General features: G+C 49.0%; 1 protein-coding gene across 1 annotated transcript in view; it reads right to left on the bottom strand.

Moving 5' to 3' along the window:
- Positions 1-19,838, bottom strand: part of PCP4 (Purkinje cell protein 4) — a 52,834-nt gene that overhangs the window by 17,071 nt on the left and 15,925 nt on the right. The window contains exon 2 of the mRNA XM_070403677.1: positions 6,024-6,075. Coding sequence (XP_070259778.1) covers positions 6,024-6,075 — 52 coding nt within the window. The remainder of the gene's footprint in view (positions 1-6,023; positions 6,076-19,838) is intronic.

Genomic DNA, 19,838 nt, shown 5'->3' on the forward strand with positions numbered 1-19,838 from the left:
ACTGGCCCCTTCCTGAAACCAAGGAAAGGCCCGCTGAGGAGGAAGTAAAAATCGCACTCGGAGCAAATAGCACCTCTTCTGGGCTGAATGGTCTACGTGGAGCCAGATCTTCAGGATTCTTTAGCCGGGTGGGACACGCCCCTGTGTTCCTGACTACGAAGGCTGGCGGAACAAAGGGGTCAATAGTGTTGGGGGGAACTTAAGCGAGCTCCTAGCAGGCTGCCCCCATCTCTCTGTCCGCTCCCCCACCCTTGCACTCTGTTCTAGAATCCTGGCCCAGAGCTTTTTGGTGAGACACAGGGAGACTTCTGCCCCCTGATCTGAAGCAAGTCCTGTGGTGGCTGCAAGGACTCCCCAGAGCCGTTCCCAAGGGACACCACGGCTCTGTGTTCCCTGCAAGACTCGGGTGGGAGAGCAGGTGCAGCCCGAGGAGGGAGTCCAGTTTCTGAAGACAGTGAGGCCCACTCTGCGCAGGAACATCCTTTCCCAAGAAGCACTAGCGCTCCCGCATGCCTTTCCCAGTGGGGTGATCACAGAGGACCCCACTGAGAGGAAACCCACGTCTCTACACCATCTGACCACGCAGGCCAGGCTGACAGTCAAGCCGGTTCCCTCTCCTGCAAAGCTGCCTGCTGTGCAAACTCACTCTATAAACAAAATTATGAGCGTTTTACCTACTTACAAAAAGTAAACCGTTGCCACGCCCTTGAAAATACTATGTCCGTCTAATAATTGATAAGAAGAAAATGAAACAGTCCAACTTCCTGGTGTGGGCAGGACTCCTAAGGGTAGGGTTGTCATGTTCTTGGTCTATCGGCTTCATGGCTTAAAAGATCTTAAATGACAATTTTTAGCATAATTTATCATTCTAGCTTTGCACTAACGCAGAAGGGCCTTCTCCGTATGATATGGAACAAAACTCTATCTTCAGTTAGTCTAAATGTATCCAATGTTTAATCGAAAAAAGAAAGAAGGAAGGAAGGAAGGAAGGAAGGAAGGAAGGGGAAAATATATGGATAAGCCCACAAATTAACATATGGCTTGATGTTTTAGTTTTAAAAATTACCATGACTGCCTTAGCCTGTTGCTCAGTGATTAGAGCACTGGCGCTCAGACTGAAGGGTTGTGGGTTCAATTCTGGTCAAAGGCACATACTTCGCTTGCAGGCTTGATCCCTAGCCCTGGCCTGGGGCACATGAGGGAGGCAACCAATGGGTATGTCTCTCTCAAATCAAAGTTTCTCTCTGTGTCTCTCACCCTCCCTTCCGCTGTCTCAAAAAAAAAAAAAAAATCAATGACTACATACATATCATTGGGTGAGGATTTTAAAAAAAATTAGCATAGCTGTCCCTGTAACTCTTCTGGGGTCACATGGCCTAGTCAAAGGTGAGTTAAGTAGGTTGCTGAGATTAGTGGTGCTGGTGACTACATTTTCAGCTTGGCCAAGATGTAAGCCTGTTACCAGTTCCTTTCCATGGGCTCCGACCACAGCCAGCCTAGCTGCCAGTTTACAACCAAGACCCCCGGGGCAGCGGGCGCTCAGCAGAGAGGACAAGTGAAGGCAGGTGGGTGTGATGGGCCCAAAGGCCAGGCACCCGAAGCTCTCCTCCTCTGCTTGGGGTGACCTTGGGGAAAATCACCTGATTTCCCGAGGAAATGTTGCCTGGCAGGGCCTCCCCACCCACGCTCCGAGTCTGCAGTGGAATCAGGAGGTTGTGTAAGAGCGTTCTCACCTAGGCACTGTGTGCGGGTGCAGAGAACGGTAACGGGCGCAGGCGCAAATCTCCCCGCCCACTGACAAGGTCCCACGCGTGCTCGGTGGGTGAGAAGCACCGCATTTACCAGGTAGTGCCTGCACACGGAGGTTATTTCATGCTCAACTAAAGGGCAGGAGAAGAACCCGCTGTCCTAGCCAATGTTGATGGTAACACATCCCCTGTCAGCACCGACTCCCAAAATAACCTCCACACACACTCCGCACCGAGCAGGACCCCACTGACCAGTTGGCGTGGAGACCCTGCTGCTTGACGGTCTGGCTTTAATGAGCAATTGCTATTTCGTTCTTTCCCCATCTGGGTCGATACCACAGCAACCTGTGCATTCAAGGCTTCCTCCTAGAATATACATCCTTAGAGTGTTCCCAGCCAGCGGCACAGAGGACATAGCCCACTGTAATATGTGTTTCATCCACTGCTGTTTTTACTTTTTTTTTTTTTTTTTTGGTTGCTTCAAATACTGAAAAAAAATTCAAAAATTAAAAAAGGAGAAAAAAGGGCCAAGAGACCCAGATGGAGACCGGAGTCCTTTGACTTTTCTCCTCAAAAGCGCCACGGGTCTGCGGTGCTCGCAGCAGCACGCAGGGTGCCAGCACGGGCGGGCCCTGGGCCTCGCGGCTGTATTACAGCAGCCGGAATAGATGCAGAGCTCCTGGCTTGGGAATCTCGGCCTTAAAGATCCATCCTTCAGGGAGGCCATTCCCACAGCCAGTCGCAGTCATGAAGATTTTATTTATCCTTTAAATATATTTGTATTGATTTCAGAGAAGAAGGGAGAGGGAGAGAGAGACAGAAATATCAAAGATGAGAATCATTGATCAGCCGCCTCCTGCATGCCCCACACTGGGAATCAAGCTCACAACCTGGGCAGAGGCACCGACCAGGGATCGAGCCCTGACCTCCACATTCATAGGTCAACGCTCAACCACTGAGCTACGCCAGCCAGGCCAGTCCGTGAAGATTTTAAACTGCACGTGTCTGGTACGTGCTGCCTCTCAACATTCCCAGTTGCCGTTTCCCTTTTCCAAGAGGCTGAGCTCAGGACAGGGAGCTCCCACCTAAACTCCCAGTGCCACTGTGACTCACGCAGAACTGGCACCTTAGGCCGTCCGTGCGGACGAGAGCTTCACAAACCCCTGCTCCCCGATGCCGCACACGCAGCCTAGAAAAGCTGAGACTCTGTTGCAGGTTGTGGGCTCCTCTCTGCCACCATCCCTACCTGAAGCAGGACCAAGTCACGTCACTGCTTTAGACTGATGCATGGCACGAGCCCGCTATAGCCTCTTTAGAAATTGCACTTCCTCCTCTCGCCGTCCACCCCAACCTTCCGGGCTCAGAAGTAGGACAGCCAGGCCCAGCCCTGCCAGAAGCAACCTTCTCTCTCAGGCCTGGCAGTGAGCACTCAGTCACTACCACCGTGGGTTCCTCCTCGCGCCACGCTGATCTCTCACCTCCCACATGAAACCTCTCCCACGTACTTCCCCAAACCACAGAGCAGTGAGAGAGCAAATGGGCCCAGGCAGCATCTGCCCACGTGGGGTCATAGGTACTGATAGGCTGGTCCATCAGGCACCAAGGACACCAAAGGGGAGATTTTTAGCATCTACTGGCTGATCTGGAGCCAAGGAGGGCGTTGAGTACAGTGCTTGGGGAATATTGAGTTTTATTTCTTATTGGAAAAACCATGCTCAGATTAATAATAATTATCTATCTGTCTATGAATCAGGTCCTTCTCAATCAATCTCTCCACCTACTTGACAGCAGAAAAATACATTTACAATACGTGCCTGTGTGTGTGTTGCACCCTCAAATCTAAAGCTGAGATAAACTGCTATGGCTTTGGTTTTATTCAAAACAACATTTCAGGTTATTAGCCATCATGTCATTCTATCAAAGCAAACTAAATCTATGTGCTCCTAGCAGCTCCCCACACCTGCTAGAAATTTCTCAAGACAAAATCTGTGTCCCAGAAACATGGGCGCCCCTAATCCAATCCAGTGCCTGAGGTTTTGATCAGCAGCTCGCACCTCAAAGGAACTGCCACTGCCCTAGGCCCCACCTTTAGCTCAGAATAACAGCTGCCTCTGGGCATTGGCCAGCGGCTGGGACCGGAGGGGATTCTTTTACTAAAATCAGGCGCAGCTCTGCCGTTCACCTCCGAAGACAGAGGCTTTTGGAAACAAATGTATCGCCGCTCACCACGTCAGGAGAAATCCATTCCCGATTTAGAAATTCAATTTCGCTCGGGTAAGCCTCCCAGCCCTGAAAGCGAGCCCGTCGGAGGCTTATTATTCATAAATCTTTCCCGGGGATTGGAATCCTCCCAGCAGCCACTTCCCTCCTGTGTTTTTCTATTCTCTGTGTCCATAAAAAATTTAACTCTTGGAGTCTCTCTGGATGCCCAAGTTTCAAGATACGGATCAAGATATCCAGCAAAATAGTTGTGGTGCGGAAAAAAAACCTTTTGACCATCTCCGAACTGAACATGGGCAATGCAGAGTCAAGATTCAGAAGGTTGTGTCTGTACCTACGGGCACATGGGACTTTACCAGGGGAGGAGTTGCAGCTGGAGCTGGGAACTATTGTTTCGTTCAAGTAGGGCATTATGTCAAGAAAAAAAAAATGAAATTCCTGGCCTAATCAGATAATGAAGGTGCTTTGTTCATAGGGGAATGAAAATCTCTGAGCCACCAAGATCCTAATGAATTCATTTTTTAATTAAAAAATAATAATAACCCTATATAGGGTGTCCCAAAAAAATGTATACACACTTAACAGCTGATAGCTCAATGGATGTTTCTTTCTTTACAGAGTGAACCCATTGGGATGAATAATTATTCAAAGTGTGGACACCCTGTATTTCTGAAAAACCTATCTCCAAGCCACAGAGGAGAAGAGAACACCTGAGCTTGCTGGACCGTGTATTCAGAGGTTGGAAAGAGAAAAGGTATTCTGGGAACGGGGTGGATAAACGTCATATTTCACATCAATAAATACCATGGCAACGAAAACAAGAGTCTAAATTCCCAGCCTATGGCCCTCTTGAGATGATATTTAATATAACAAAATGCCAGCAGAGCCCAGGAGATCCCTCTGGGGTTGTAATGGATCTGACGTGTGTCTTCTGCGACCCAAATTACAATTCCAGGGCACTCGTAACGCGCTCCATCGTCCTCATGCTTTAAGTGTTAAATGGAGACCTAAACTACATGTCTAATATTTGAAATAAGAACACTTTGCCTTGTCGATGACTAATGAAATCTGGGACTAATTGACTACTTACGATCATCTGACTGCTATCCAAATCTCATCACAGTTTAATGCTCTGTGCTTCATAGATCTATTCTCCTGGGTGCCTGCTCCTTCAACACAGGTGGGCAGCTTCATTTGTATTAGTAGAAAATATACATTAAGATAAAAGAGCTCTCTAGATACCTGTGATAACACAGTAAAATAATCTGATTTTTGATGGAATGTAATATTAGGTTGACTCAGAAATTCCAAGATGATCTTCTTGTATTATGAGTTTAAGAATAAGAAATTAAGCAACTTTAGATTTTTAGAAAAATGTCTTTAGTTCACTTCCAGACGTCTTTACCCCAATCTTTGCTGGGTTGTTATTGACTTTTGCCTTCAAAGGCCATGTTCTTCCCATTCCTGGTCACATCCCAGCTCTTTCACACCAAGCCTTAGTTCCCCATCCATAAAATATGATCATTCCTACAATTTAAGGCCCATGTGGAGGCTGGAGTCCTAGGACACAAAATAATCCGGTCTCTACTACACACTTTCAGTTTGTGTGTACGACCACAGGGACACGCACAGATCCTGCCCCTCCCCTGGGGCCAGCACTGTGCAGATTTGAAAACGTCCTTTAAGGAGTCAAGCACTTCACAGTTTTCAAAGCACTTATCTCATTTGGTCTTATTTTGTCCTCACAACAACCGGGATGGTTCTCACCAACCCTACTGAAGAAAACAGAGACCTATATTTGCGTTGTAATTACCCTGTTGCCCAAAATGGGAGTCCTCTTTGGGGGGGAACTTCTTACCACCGCATTTAGCTAGCTCGGCCTCCTCTGTAAAAGCAGACCATGGTGCTACTGAGAATTGCTAAAATCCTCTCTACACCGAAGCACAGACATGCAGAGTAAGCTGATTTCTGTGGGAGGCAGGATCCACGCCTGCCGTGTGCCCTGAGCTGCAAGTGGAAAAACAGTAGGTAGGGGGACTACTCGTGTTGTCTTACCGTTTTCACCAGACGTCTTGTCTTTTCCATTGGTTGCTCCAGCACCTTGTCTCTAAAGTATAAAGAAAATAAATTGTTATCAAATATATTCAGAATTGTGTTGTCTCTCTTATCGTTTCAAGTATCACTTTCATTATATCAAGTCTTATATTACTTTGGCTCAGGTGGTTAAAGCAAGGCGCTCCTGAGACCAGGAAAGGATCGACCTAAGAAAGGATCTACTGAAGTGGCACAGGCTGCCTCCCTTGTTCATATCAAGGGACAGCAGATGAGAGACTGGTGTTAATGGAGCATAACCTCATTGAAAATATGAGGGAAACAGCCAAGTGTGTGTGCCAACTGTGAGAAGATCGGAGCTGTCACCTTCATCAATGGTGGCCATTACACTGCTATATTCTCATTCCAACCACAGTGTCCAATCTCTTATTTAAATAAATTTTAGTCAACCAATATATCAGGTTGATAGTCACATGTTCCCCTATTGTTGAGTTACTTTTCTATCATCATTATGCCTCCCCTCGTGCATTTTTATTTCACCAGGTTGACCAGAAGCATAAATATTTCGTGGTTGGATTTGCATCTTTGAGCAAGATGGTCTGGGAGTGAGGTCGGGGAACTGAGTGAAATACACATGTAAACACATAAGCCTGCTTCCTCAAAGCTTATTTAGCTACTGCTTTTTAAATAACATGATGGTCAGAATTATAGGCCCTGGAGAGTGAAGTATTTTGTCAAAGTTTCTGGTAATTATCAGAAAATATGCTTTAAGTTGAAAAGGATTGAAGAGACGTAAAGTCTCTAACTTTTAGGTGAAAAACAATGAAGCCAGGTAGGGAGACTGACTTGTCTAAGGTTGCAGTCGAGACTGGAGACTGGCCTTCCTTGCCCAGAGGTTCGGTGTGGTGCGGGAGTTGTCACTGTTACATAACTATCTGTGTGGGACCTTGGAAGGAGAGGCAGAGCACTGGGCAAGGAGAAAACCATACGGGTGACTCCTGCTAAGGGATGAAGGTGCCCGCAAAAGTTATATTTCGGTCCAAGATTTCAGCCTAAAAATAATATCAAGAAAATCATAATCAGTTAATCAGTTTCCATTAGTATTCCATGTTGTCATGAGAAATTCCCGGGTCCTTAGTCAACCTTGAGTGAGAAAATGTTGCTTTTGGGTTCTGATTAGTGTGAATAAATAGGGTGAATAATAAAGATTTGTGTTAATGAAGTTAACCATCCTGTGTATGCATATTGCCTTTGTAGATGATAACCCAAGAGAGGCAAAGTCAAGTCTCCTGTTTATTACCACGTCTACCACACACACACGCACACCCCACACCAGTCAATGTGAAGTTCAAATGCCCACCCAGGTCAGGGGGTGCCCTGTCTCATTCTGAGAGGGGGAAACCACCTCTCTCTGGCAGGAAGCGGAAGGAAAGGTGACAAGTTGGAAAGTTTACATAAATGTGGGTCCCTTCTTCATATTTTAGAACACCTAGCATGTTCAGAATGCTGGGTCTTTCCTATGTTCCTATGGAGGGAGAAGTTTGCAGGTCTTAGCCAAACATCATTTGTTCTTCAACACACTCCACTGAGGTGCCCATATCGTGGCATCATTATCTAAATCTGTAATGTTCAGCTTCTTCATTTAAACCAAATCACACATTTCTGAAAGATAGATTTGCAAGTAAAAATGCCCCTTTCTTCTTGCCTGTGTTTATTCTGATGGCTCCCCTTTCACACACAGAGGAGGGGGTAAGTTCACTGCACTGGATGGAAATCTCATCACCGTTGTGGAGGCCCAGCAGCCGTCTCGGTGTTCAGACCCTCCCCGTCCCCGCATTATGCATCGATGGCTCATTAAAACAAATCAAATTCCACGAAATAAAAAGATAGTGTTCTAGAGCTGAATAAAGTCAAATTAAATGGCTTACAAGTGCAAAACAGGCGCACACTCAACCCCACCATCTTCAACTACCTTAGGCATTGACACCTTTCAAATGTCATGAATACTTCATTTCATAAAAGATCACCTTTTAGAAACCAGATAATGTGCACGCGGGGGACAAAAAGGAGTCCTTTTTCCAGGATTCCTAAGACAGGGTTTTGTGTCAGGTCTCGTCTGATGGAGGCAAAATGCAGCTGATACATGTTATAGGGAGATGGTGTCTCGGCTCAGAAAATGATCCTGACAAAAAAGAACTAGTCATTGAAAGCACCTTTTTTCAGAATTCTTTGAGACCTAGTGGCATTTTTAAGACAAGGCTGAGAGCAGTGAGGTAATTGTCCAAGAGCTTTTCTGTTGCCGGGCTCTTAGTGGTCATCTCCCATAATTGTTATCACCAGGTGAGGAGGCTGAAATTCTCTGGTAAATGAGGAGAGTGTAAGTCAGGCTGGTGTTGGGCTGGCCACAGCTCACACATGCCATGGCCAGGCACCCCCCAAGGCTCCCGGGCATCATGGACTCTTAGATTCTGACAGCATCCCTGACAAGGTGCACACCATCCTTGTCCTCATCAGCCTCACTTTACAGATTGCATCCTAAAGGCACAGAGAGGATGTGATCAAGGTCATGCAGCTGGGAAATGGCAGACATAACTCCGACCCAGAGATGCCGGCTCCACAGTCCCCGCTTTAAACCTGAGCCTGAGCACCTCCAGCATCCCCCTGGGCGCCTCCCTCAGCAGGTGGGAAGTAACGGGGAAGGGAGAGTCCCCTGTGAAGGTCATTTTGACTTCATTAGCACCCACAGAGAGTTTGACCCATCTGACTTATAGAAAGAAGCAGAGTCAACCTGACAGAACAGGGATCAATTATAGAATGACTGTGAGATCTTTTATTAAAATTTAAATAACATGGGAACCCATAGCTAGTCTATGCTGAAATGGATGGATGGATGGATGGATGGATGGATGGATGGACAGATAGATGGATGGATGGATGGCTGGATGGCTGGATGGATGGAATGAATTGATGGATGAAATGGGTAGATGGGATGTCATTCCCCAAATGTCCAGTAGGGAAAGGTCCTTTTTCATGAGGTGAGAGAAGTTAGTGCCCAGAGAGAGGAGGCTGCCTGTTCTCCCCTCACTCTCCTGGCCAAGTGAGAGAGGCCCCTTCTCCTTCATCCATTAGCACCAATCATGAGTTCAGCATCCTGAGCACCTGTGTTGCCTGCTGACCAGAAGTAGCCACACCTCAAGAATATCACTATTCTAATTGGACTAATAACTAAGATGGCATGTTAAAGGGGAGGGGCGTGATGGGCTCTCTTCAGGGCAAACCCCGGTGTGAGATTCTAGCTGTCGGGCTCTTTTCTAGGAACTTCCGAAGTGATCCAGTGATATCCTGACTGCTACCACCGTCATCCAGTTTGCACGCCAATCCAACGTAGTATGTTAGGGCATGCAGAAGGCAGGGAGCTTCCCTCTGACCAAACATGCGGTCGCCATCACCAGGTTAACGTGAGTGTGTGGCGCATACTGTCCAAATGACCTAGAGAACCAGGCACACGTGTAGGAGAGCTTGCTGCATGTGGCATTCAACGCCTTTTTATCAGCAGATTTGCCTCCATGTTTCAGCCTGATCTAGAGAGCCCATTGCCAGGGCCTCTGAGAACGGCTGTGGTTGGAGGAGCAGGTGAAGGTGAAAAATCAGCCCCAATTTCGACACAGCAGAACCGGAGGCAGGAGTCTCCTCATAATTCTGCTTCCAGAAGACTCTCGCCACCTTCCTTGTCGTCTGCCCCTCGTCGTGGCACTTGACACAGATGTTCTCATTCAGGTCCTCTCCTGGTCAACTCCAGCCCCACCCTGACCCTAGCGACTTCACTTTCATAAAGCGATCCTATCTGGGACCCCCTGCGACACCTTGTCCCACCCCAGACCCAGCACCTCTCCCAGGCTCGCCGAAGGGTCTAAGAATAGCAGGCCCTGCCTTCTTCAGACTCTGAAACCAGTCCCCGCTGCTCAAGCCAGCCCTGAGCCCATCCTCCTGGGTCACACTGGCACTCGCTCTCCCAACATCTCAGGACAGCGTCCCTGTCCCCATTCCCAAGGCCTCTTTAAGGGACAAGGGTCCTGTGTGAGGAAGTGAATGCCACTCCGTTTACCTCAGGATCACAAATAAGAAAACTCCTCGGCTCGTTAGAACACAGACATTTTCCTCCAAGCATTTTCCTCTTTTTCTATTGTCCCCATTTCACTACTAGGAAACGGTAAATGGCCATCTAAGGATGTGACACGAGAAATTAAAACCCCAGCCTCACAGTAACCCTCGTCTCCGGCCCAGGCTATGGGTCTGCTGAGTGACAGCGAGGAAGCCTGAGGGACCGAGGCCGAACCACAGCGGAGAGGACATCTCTCAGACCCTCGCCCAGCAGCTCACTTCCCCATCCTTCCTCGTGATGCTCACTAATAACCTGATAGGGTTTCAGAATTTCATAAACCCCCGGTTAAAGGAGCCCAAACAGAGAGTGCGTATCCGATCGCTCCTCCTGATTGTCTAGGTGCCAAGGGTCTAGAAAAAGGTGGGAATGTTATTAAAAGGTGTCATCTGGGGAGTCTTTTTGCCTGACAGTCCGTTGCAGCAAGAGCTACAGGAAATAACAAAGACTATGTCTTCCTTTCGCATCCCAGAAGGCAGAGCCTGAGACAGATGCCGTTGGTGCTCCACACCGGAGAGGGGGCGCCAGGAAGGAAGGGGGAAAGGTGGGAAGGGGGAAGAGAGAGGCGATGGAGGGCTCCTCATCTAGATGGCACTGCCAGGTGCATGCCACGCTGATCTTGTGCCCTCAGGGTGGGCAATCTGTGCCTGAGGACCGACCTGGTGGGAGGAAGGCAGTGAGTTATCACCCGCCCCTGCCTCTCCTGCTCCCAGACATGCGCCACAGCATCTGCTCCCGACGCTGCTACCCTGGGCAGCATCTCAAACTCAGCATCTGCCCGGGGACAAGCAGGAAGCCGCAAGGCAGGAGGTGAGGGGTGGAGGCCCGCAGCGCAGCGTGGGCAGGAGGTGGCACACTGTCCCTTCACACCTGCCTGAGCCTGGGAAGCCCACGCCAAGCAGACCACCCACAGGGTCCGCACGGATCGGTGTGGTGAGAGGTGTGTGACTCAGCACATAATTTGGCTGGGTGACTCTTTTCAACCAAGTTGCAAAATCAGGGACAATCCCTTACATAAGATACTCCACCCAAGGAAGGGGCCACACCAGCCTTCGGTAGATAACTGACTTCAGATCCATTTCTCCCCAACCTTGAGCTTGGAGCGGCTATGGAGGCACATCTGAGATTCCCATGCTGCATCGGGGGCTGGTCTCACATCAGTAAGACCATGTCTCAGCAAAACCAATAAATAAGTAAAGTCTATTGTAATAATCATAACCTGCATGTCTTTTTCCATATGAACAACCATAAACCTACTCTTGCCCAGCCCTGTGTAAGGGGCACCAACAAACTCATTAATCAAGACAAATACCACATAGGATCACTTATATGTGGAATCTGGAAAAATAACTCAAACTCAGAGACTGAGAGTAGAACGGTGGTTGCCAGGGGCTGGGGGTGGGGGACACACAGAGGGCTGGGTGAAAGGTCCGGACTTCCAGCTCTAAGATGAGTAAGGTCTGAAGATCCAAGTGGAACACGACAGTTACAGTTGATAGCACTGTTGTATAACTGAAATGTGGAAGACGGCGGAACTCGGGTTCTCACACAGAAAAGGGACATATGCCAGGTGATGGACACAGTCATTAACTCGGAGGTGGAATCTTTCATGGGGTATCCATACATCAAATCCTCATGGCGGCCTCCGTAAGTGTGTTACAGTTTTGTCAATTACACCTCCATAAGCTGGAAAAATAATATTTTAATTCAATTTAGAAAAATCAAAAGTACTGCATAAAGTCATAATAAGCACCCTAGCCCGTTTGGCTCAGTGGATAGAGCATCAGGCTATGGACTGAAGGGTCCCAGGTTTGATTAAAGTCAAGGTCATGTACCTCTGTTGCAGGCTCCTCCCGGCTCAGGCCCTGGTCGGGACTCGTGCAGGAGGCAACCAATTGATGTGTTTCTCTCACATCGATGTTTCTTTCCTTCTCTCTTCCACTCTCTCTAAAATCAATGGGAAAATATCCTCAGGTGAGGATTTTTAAAAAAGTCATGATAAGCAAATATCATTTTACATAAGACAGGGGCCATCTGTATTGGTGGATAGTTCCTTGGCCTCAGGCTCCTGCTGGTTCCCAGACTCTGGTCACCGGTGAGTGAGAGATTGAGAAGTGGGTGATGTGGAGGCTCAGGAATTGTTCTGAGACAGCCTTTGAAACCTTCCGTCCACAGCTTTCTCGTGGGCTGTGATTGCAGGTTATGAACTTGTACTGTCATCGGGAGAGTTTTTATTACATGATTTTCGGAATGCTGCGGCATTCATCTTTCCGATCATGCTGCTGTGTATGATTTCATCTTTGGGATAAGACACAAGTTCCCAAATGAAAAGGTATATCTTTTTTATTTCAGAAAGTTAAAGAGAATGAACATTAAATAAATTCCAGCAGGTTACATGTGGGGTAGAAATGACAGTCCAAGAACATTTTCTGAATCTATCAGACCTATAGCATTTAAGTCAGCGGTTCTCAACCTGTGGGTCGCGACCCCTTTGGCGGTCCAACAACCCTTTCACGGGGGTCGCCTAAGACCATCCTGCATATCAGATATTTACATTACAATTAATAACAGTAGCAACATTACAGTTATGAAGTAGCAATGAAAATAATTTTATGGTTGGGTCACAACATGAGGAACTGTATTTAAAGGGCCAGAAGGTTGAGAACCACTGATTTAAGTGGATAAATCTGTGTTTACTCCAGGAACTTGGCTTGACATTAAATTTGGAGAGATCTGACCTGACTAGAAAGTCCACTTCAAAGTCCCTTAGGGTCGGGGAGCAAATTGCTTTCTGGAGCAGTAAGGCCCCCAGGTCACCCCCAGGGCCCACCACTCTCCACCTTTCCTTACCCCATCGCCCTGAGAGACTAGCTCATTTGCCACCAAATACTGGAAAGAACTCTGTCTATGCATTTGCGTTGGCCACATTGGACAAAAGACGCAAGCGTGGAGCCAGGTCCATGGGGACAAAGAGTAAAGGGAGCCTGGCAGCCTCTGGCTCAGCCCTTGAGCTGTCAGGGGAGGAAGGGACGGGCCCCTCCCAGTCCTGGGTCAGCCTCTCACGGGGGCAACATAAGGAAACCTCCCCAGTTAGAGGCCTTTGGTCACTCCCAGGCTAAGAAAGAAAAGATTCTTTTCAAAAGCAGATTGTCAAAACTGGGTTTCACACCAACCTGCAGAACCATCAGGCAGTGAAGTCATGGCTCCTTGTCAGAGGCCCAGACCCAACCAGGGGTTGGGCTGTGGGTGGGGAGGTGACCGACTCCTGGACTAACTCTTTACCTTTGCTCCAAGGACCCAGGCACTGTGCTGGGCCCTGAGGTCCCCAGGAGAAGGACACAATTCTCTGACCGATAGGCTCACAAGCTGGAGGGACAGGCAGAGACTAAACCAACCATCTCAACCCTGCAGGTAAGAGCTGGACCCAAGATGGCTAAGATCAGGGGCATGGCTGAGGGACCCCAATGCAGGTCAAGGGGGGCTTCCCACCTGCTGAGAAGGAGGATGAGTGATAGGTCCCCACAGCTGTGCATCGCTGGGGAAATCCCTCATCCAATCTCCCTTCGCTCCCACTGAGGGCAGACCCTAACCTCTGGCTCCTGCTGGCCACAGGCAGGACGGATGCACTCCCCACCTGTCCATGGGAACATTGTCTTCCACAAGACAAGAGGCATTATTTGATGACATCAAGTTGATGGCATCTGTGAATCAAGAGAAGGAGGGCCTGGCCGGTGTGGTTCAGTTGGTTGGAGTGACATCCCATACACCAAAGGGTCGTGGTTTCAATTCCTGATCAGGGCACATACCCAGGTTGTAGGTTTGGTCCCTGGTTGGGTGCATATGGGAGGCAGCCAATCAATGTTTCTCTCTTTCTCTCTCCCTCTCCCTTCCTCTCTCTCTCAAATCAATTTAAAAGAGAAAGAAAGAAGGGAGAGTACTGGCTTTAAGATGCTTTTTAGCATTTTGCCCTCTGTCTTCAACATCTGGCCTCCGTTGGGCTCTACATACCAAGCAGTTGCAAAAACATGACAAAGAAGGAAAGAAAACTCCGTCTCGTCCCCATGGTGGCTTACGCTCTTGTTAGCAAGTGCCACTCAGTGCCACCTCGCTCCTGGTGATGCCACTCAGTGCCATCTCGCTCCTGGTGATGCATTTTTCCTGGAGTAATTTTCCTCTGCGGCGCTGCCTCCCTTGCATGCTGCGCGCCCTGATGTCCTCATTGCTCATGACCTCACGGCTCCAGCGCCCCTGGGATGGCAGCATCCTGCCAGCGGGCCCTCAGTCGGCTCATCAATCGCAGGCAGAGCACAAAGATGCGTGCAGCTGGTTCCCACATCGCGAACCCTTTGAAAAATCGACACCGGGCCCAGGAGAGGCATCCGATGGAGACGGGCCCCACAGACCTCAGCGCCTCCTCCTACGTGTTTTCTCTGCTTTCTTTCCATCACCGGGTTATAAAGAAGCAAGAGGATGTGTTTCTACGGTTTTATATTTCATGTTTTATGGACAAAGGGTTCGCGATGTGGGAACCAGCTGCACGCATCTTCGTGCTCTGCCTCCAGTATAGTGTGTGTGCGCGTCTTAATCGGCAGATTCTCCCCAAAGAAATGCTTCTCGTCCAGCCACTTCCTTTCCGCCCTTCCTTGGGTTACCCTCGGAATAAAGGCCGTTGGGGTAAAGCCAGGTGCTTTTTAGAACGGCTGCTATGCCTGAGCGGAAGACAATCGGCTCTGAGACAAAGACAGATCCCCCGCCCCCCCCCACCCCCACCCCCACCCCCGCCAGCTATCAGTCCTCCCTGCGCACATGAAGTGCCGGGTTCAGGCAGGGCAGGGAGGGACAGGGGAGGTTTGCTTCCTCTCTCCATCCCGAGAGGTCATGGCTGACCAGCCAAACGACAGGGGCAAGAAGGAGCCAGAGAGCCGTCGGTGAAAGATAAATGTAAAGGCAGAACCCGAGACGTGCCGATTAGCCACCTCATTGAAGGACAAATGTGCTTTACAAGGGTGGGGAGGGAGGGGGCGGCCAGTTTCCCGGACTGAATGAAACCCTTACTGTATCATCGTGAAAACACCGGCCCTGCCCGTCCCGCTGGAATCATGGGGTTCAGGAAGGGGGGGAACTTTTCTATTTCAGAGAAGCTGACGTGAGATCAGAAAATCCACATGTGGTTCCCCCAGATTAAGGAAACTGGCCACAGAGAAAGACACAGCTTTGCTTTGCTTTAACAGTAACACCAGCATCCCGTCCCTGTTCTCTCCCCAGTCAGGCTGAAGGCACAGCGCTGGGTGTAATTGAACGAAGGCAAAGTGTGGCCTAAGACCACAGCGTGAAGGTGCCCGTGGCCGGGAGGACATGCCCTGCCGGCCGCTCCACAGCCAGCCATCCTGGGCCTGGGGTGGTCCCTCGCCATGGCCACGTGGCTCCACATGGCCGAGCCCACCGTGATCTACTGAACGCAACTCCCTCGCCGGGGCAGCAAAGCGATGAGCAGGAGAAGGAAGGACACAACAACCCACCATGAAACCAGAGAAGCCCCGTTTAGGGCGGAGTGAACGGTGATGCCCCGGGTTTGGCAAAGACATGTCCTTGTCTTTATACCAAGCACCAGGCTCCCTCTCTGCAAATGCAAACAGCTTAGCACCTCTACCCTGGGAGGTGGATACGACAACTCTGCCAGCTTGACAGAGACAGAGCTTGAGACAGAGAGGCTTAGCAACCCACCCAGGGACCCAGGGCTGCTACTTCTCGTCCAGCCACTTCCTTTCCGCCCTTCCTTGGGTTACCCTCGGAATAAAGGCCGTTGGGGTAAAGCCAGGTGTTTTCTAGAACGGCTGCTATGCCTGAGCGGAAGACAATCGGCTCTGAGACAAAGACAGATCCCCCGCCCCCGCCCCCCGCCCCCCAGCTATCAGTCCTCCCTGCACACATGAAGTGCCGGGTTCAGTGGAGGGGATGCAGTTGGATCAGGGCAGACTGCACACTTGCCACTGGCTGGGGAGGTGGGAACCCGACTGTGACAGCTCCTTCTGCACCAATGGAACGGACACTTTATGCCTCCGTTCATCTGGTGGCACGAGGTGGGGGGGAATCAGGCTTCCTGACCCGCCTCATGGTGCAAATCCATGACATCATGCAAAATTCTGTGCGTGACAATGCATGGGCCATAGCAGGAAAGAGATGGGGTGAACACACTTCACAAGATTGTCGGGGTTCAGCGTCCACTCTGACACCAAACCTGCAGACGTGGGTCGCGCACCTGTGAGGTCGTGGCCCTAGGATCACGCAGACAGCTCTGGCTCGGGGATCCCCCTGCCTGGGCATCCTGATCTGTGTTCCACACGTGTAACCGGCTCCATGGCCTCGTGTCCGCACCATCCTCCCACGGAAGCTGCAGCTCGGCCCTCGCGTGAGGAAGAGCAGATGTGCACTCGGCAGGCTGTGCTGCCCAGGGCCTCTCCCTCCGAGCCAGCGCTCCAGGCTCCAAGCTGCACACTTTCTTTTTTAGTCATGAAGAGGCAGACAGCTTTATGCCCCACTCAACTAAAACGGAAATCGCTTGGGGACACGGCAGAAGCCTGAGGTTGTGCGCTCTTAGAAGAAAGGGGAAAGCTTTGTCCTAAATCAGCTGTGGAGACACAGATTAGAAGTCAGGATAAAAGCTGCATAGACCACGTGATCAGCTGCTCCCTGGAGAGGTGAAAATTCCAGCTACCTCACCCTGAAGACGAAATGCGCACATCCCACCACCATCCTCACCAGCACCACCTACCATCTCAGTCCCACAGCTGTGTCTCCTTCATAGGGGGTATTTGCTCCATGTTTTATTTTAAAATCTCTCCAAAATCCAGAACAATATCGTTTGCTGGAGAATAAACCCTGCTGGACATTGGTTAAAGGTGCCTTCCAGGGGCGGGGCCGATGCTCACAGCTCTGAGGGGCTTCCTATCTGCACACGTTGACCCTGGCTCTTCCTGCAATAGGAGCCCTTTCCTTCCCCAGCACAGCAATGTCTCTTTAACGGGACAAGCCTCAGACATCTGCCCTCTGTGCCCCTGCCAGGCACACTCAGGACAGAAGGTGAGGACAGAGGTCGTAGGCCAAGACAGGCCACCAAAGCGTTCCTCCAAGTGAACAACCAATGCTCTGTGAAGATGATTGGGATCGGAATTGGGGGAATTTTCCACATGGGGTTACAGTTTAGCATTTATGTGATCTTTAAAATATATGTACTTGCTAGGTGTCCTGAATCCATTTTGTTACTCCATCCTCACAATAGGCCTGTAGGGTCAGCCAGCATCACCTGGCTTCTTGTTCAAGCATCTGCTAGGTGGGCTCTCTAGTTATACATCTATCTATCTATCTATCTATCCATCTATCTCATCCATCCACGCATCCATCCACCCATCCATCCACCCATCCATCCACCCATCCATCTATCCATCCACCTATCTATCCATCCATCCACCCACCCACCCACCCACCCATCCATCCATCCACCCACCCACCCATCCATCCATCCATCCATACATCCATCCACCCATCCATCTATCTGTCTTTTTACCACTAAAAAGCCATCAGGCAGCCCCACCATTACCCAGGTGTGCAGGAGAAGAAAGACCACCTCATGGCTGGGCGACCTGTGCAGTCACATGGGGCCTCTGGTTTAGTCCCCGAGCTTGATTTAATGCTCTCTCAGTATTGTCATGAAACTCTTCATAATGTTTCACATGGAGCCCCACATTTCTGTTTTCCACTGAGCCCCATAAAGTGTCCCAGGACCCGTCCCTGCTGCCCAATCACAGGCTCTCAGACCCCAACTCTGCCTGAGCCACCAACACTCAGAAGAGTTCATTGCAGAGGCAGATAGAGCGGATGGTTGCAGGACTGTTGCTTGTTTTTAAATTGCCTCATTTCTGAGGAGACCTGCTAGACTCTTCGCCATGTCCTGCTTCCTGGCCGTAATACCACAGGGACAGAGGGGCGGGAGGTGGGTCCCCTGAGGGCACTGCTTGCAGCTCTGAAGTCGCATTACGCTGCATTTATATTTTTGTCATGTGCGAATTCAAAATCCTCATCCAAAATTCCACCGTGGGGAGCTCTCGCCTGAATTTCAGCCAAATCTGGCTCTCAGTGAGAACTCAGCAAAAAAATGATGACATGGAAATTCACAAAACAGTATCCCCAGAAATGAGCTGAATCTGTTTTTGAAGATGAGAAAAATTAAATCTAGATGAACAAAACACATTAGCAAAGAAAAAGGAAACAGACTCATAGATAGCGAGCAGACTGACAGCTGACAGGAGGAGGTTGTGGGACTGGGTAGAAAAGATGAAGGGATTAGGCAAAAAAAAAAAATTTCACAGACACAGACAACAGTATGGTGACTACCAGAGGGGAGAGAGGTGGGGGAGGGAGAAGAGGGTAAAAGGGAGGTAAGTGGTGATGGAAGGAGACTTGAATTGGGGTGGTGAACACACCATACAATATACAGATGATGTATTCTAGACCTGTACACCTGAAAGCTATATAATTTTATTAACCAATGTCACCCAAAAATATTCGATTAAAAAATAAATAAATAAATAAATAAATCTAGATGAAAAAATAACCATGAACTTGCAGGAGGTATTTGGTAGAAGTACTTGACAAATTGCTACATCTATTTTAAGAAGTTATCTTCAAGAAGAGATAAAATAGCTCATGCCCTAGCAGCAGTTTGATTCAGTGGATAGAGCGTTGGCCCAGGGACTGAAGGGTCACAGGTTCGATTCCAGTCAAGGGCATGACCTCGGTTGCAGGCACAATCCCCGACTCTGGTCAGGGCGCTTGCGGGAGGCAACCAATTAATGTGTCTCTCTCACATCAATGTTTCTCTCTCTGTGTGTCTCTCCCCCTTCCTCCCACTCTCTCCAAAACTCAATGGAAAAATCTCCTCAGGTGAGTATTAACAAAACAAAAAAAAGAGAGAGATAAGATAGCTCACATTTCTGAGGTATAGAACATTGCTGGAAATAATATTTGCATCATGGCACTGGATGACCTTAATATTAATAATAGTAATGGTTAAGAAGCCACCGTGGGCTCTGGGATACAAAGCATGCAATGACATCCTGCTATGGACAACCCCTGGTGCTCACCCAGAAGGTAGAGCACAGGCTTGTCTAAATTCACCCGACATTTCTCACAAGTAGAACATGGATCTTTTAACATAAAACAATGTACACAATTGTACACATTGACTGGCTTCATGTAGCCTGCACAGAATTTTCACTTAACACTTTTAAAGGAAGATACGGTAAGTCAACAGAACCCAGTATTCATTGGTAGGCAAGAGAAAATGTCCGAAGGGTTTAAAGCAACCTCTATCACAAAGCAGGAGTTAGAAATCAACCATGGTGTCATAGTAGGCTGCACCCATTCATTGGTTTTGAAGATTGCTAAATTCTCATGTGATTCTAAAATTTATGACTTTTTTTAACATTTTTGTTGTTGTTGTTAATCCTCACCCCAGGATATTTTTCCATTGATTTTTAGGGAGAGTGGAAGAGAGAGGGAAAGAGAGAAACATCGATGTGAGAGAAATAGATTGATTAGTTGCCTCCTGCATGAGCCCTGACCAGGGCCCAGGCCAGGGAGGAGCCTGCAACTAAGGTATG

Source organism: Myotis yumanensis, unplaced genomic scaffold (genome assembly GCF_028538775.1).
Source record: "Myotis yumanensis isolate MYYU_CA2020_CCGP unplaced genomic scaffold, mMyoYum1.0.hap1 SCAF_2, whole genome shotgun sequence".
Taxonomy (NCBI): Eukaryota; Metazoa; Chordata; class Mammalia; order Chiroptera; family Vespertilionidae; genus Myotis; species Myotis yumanensis.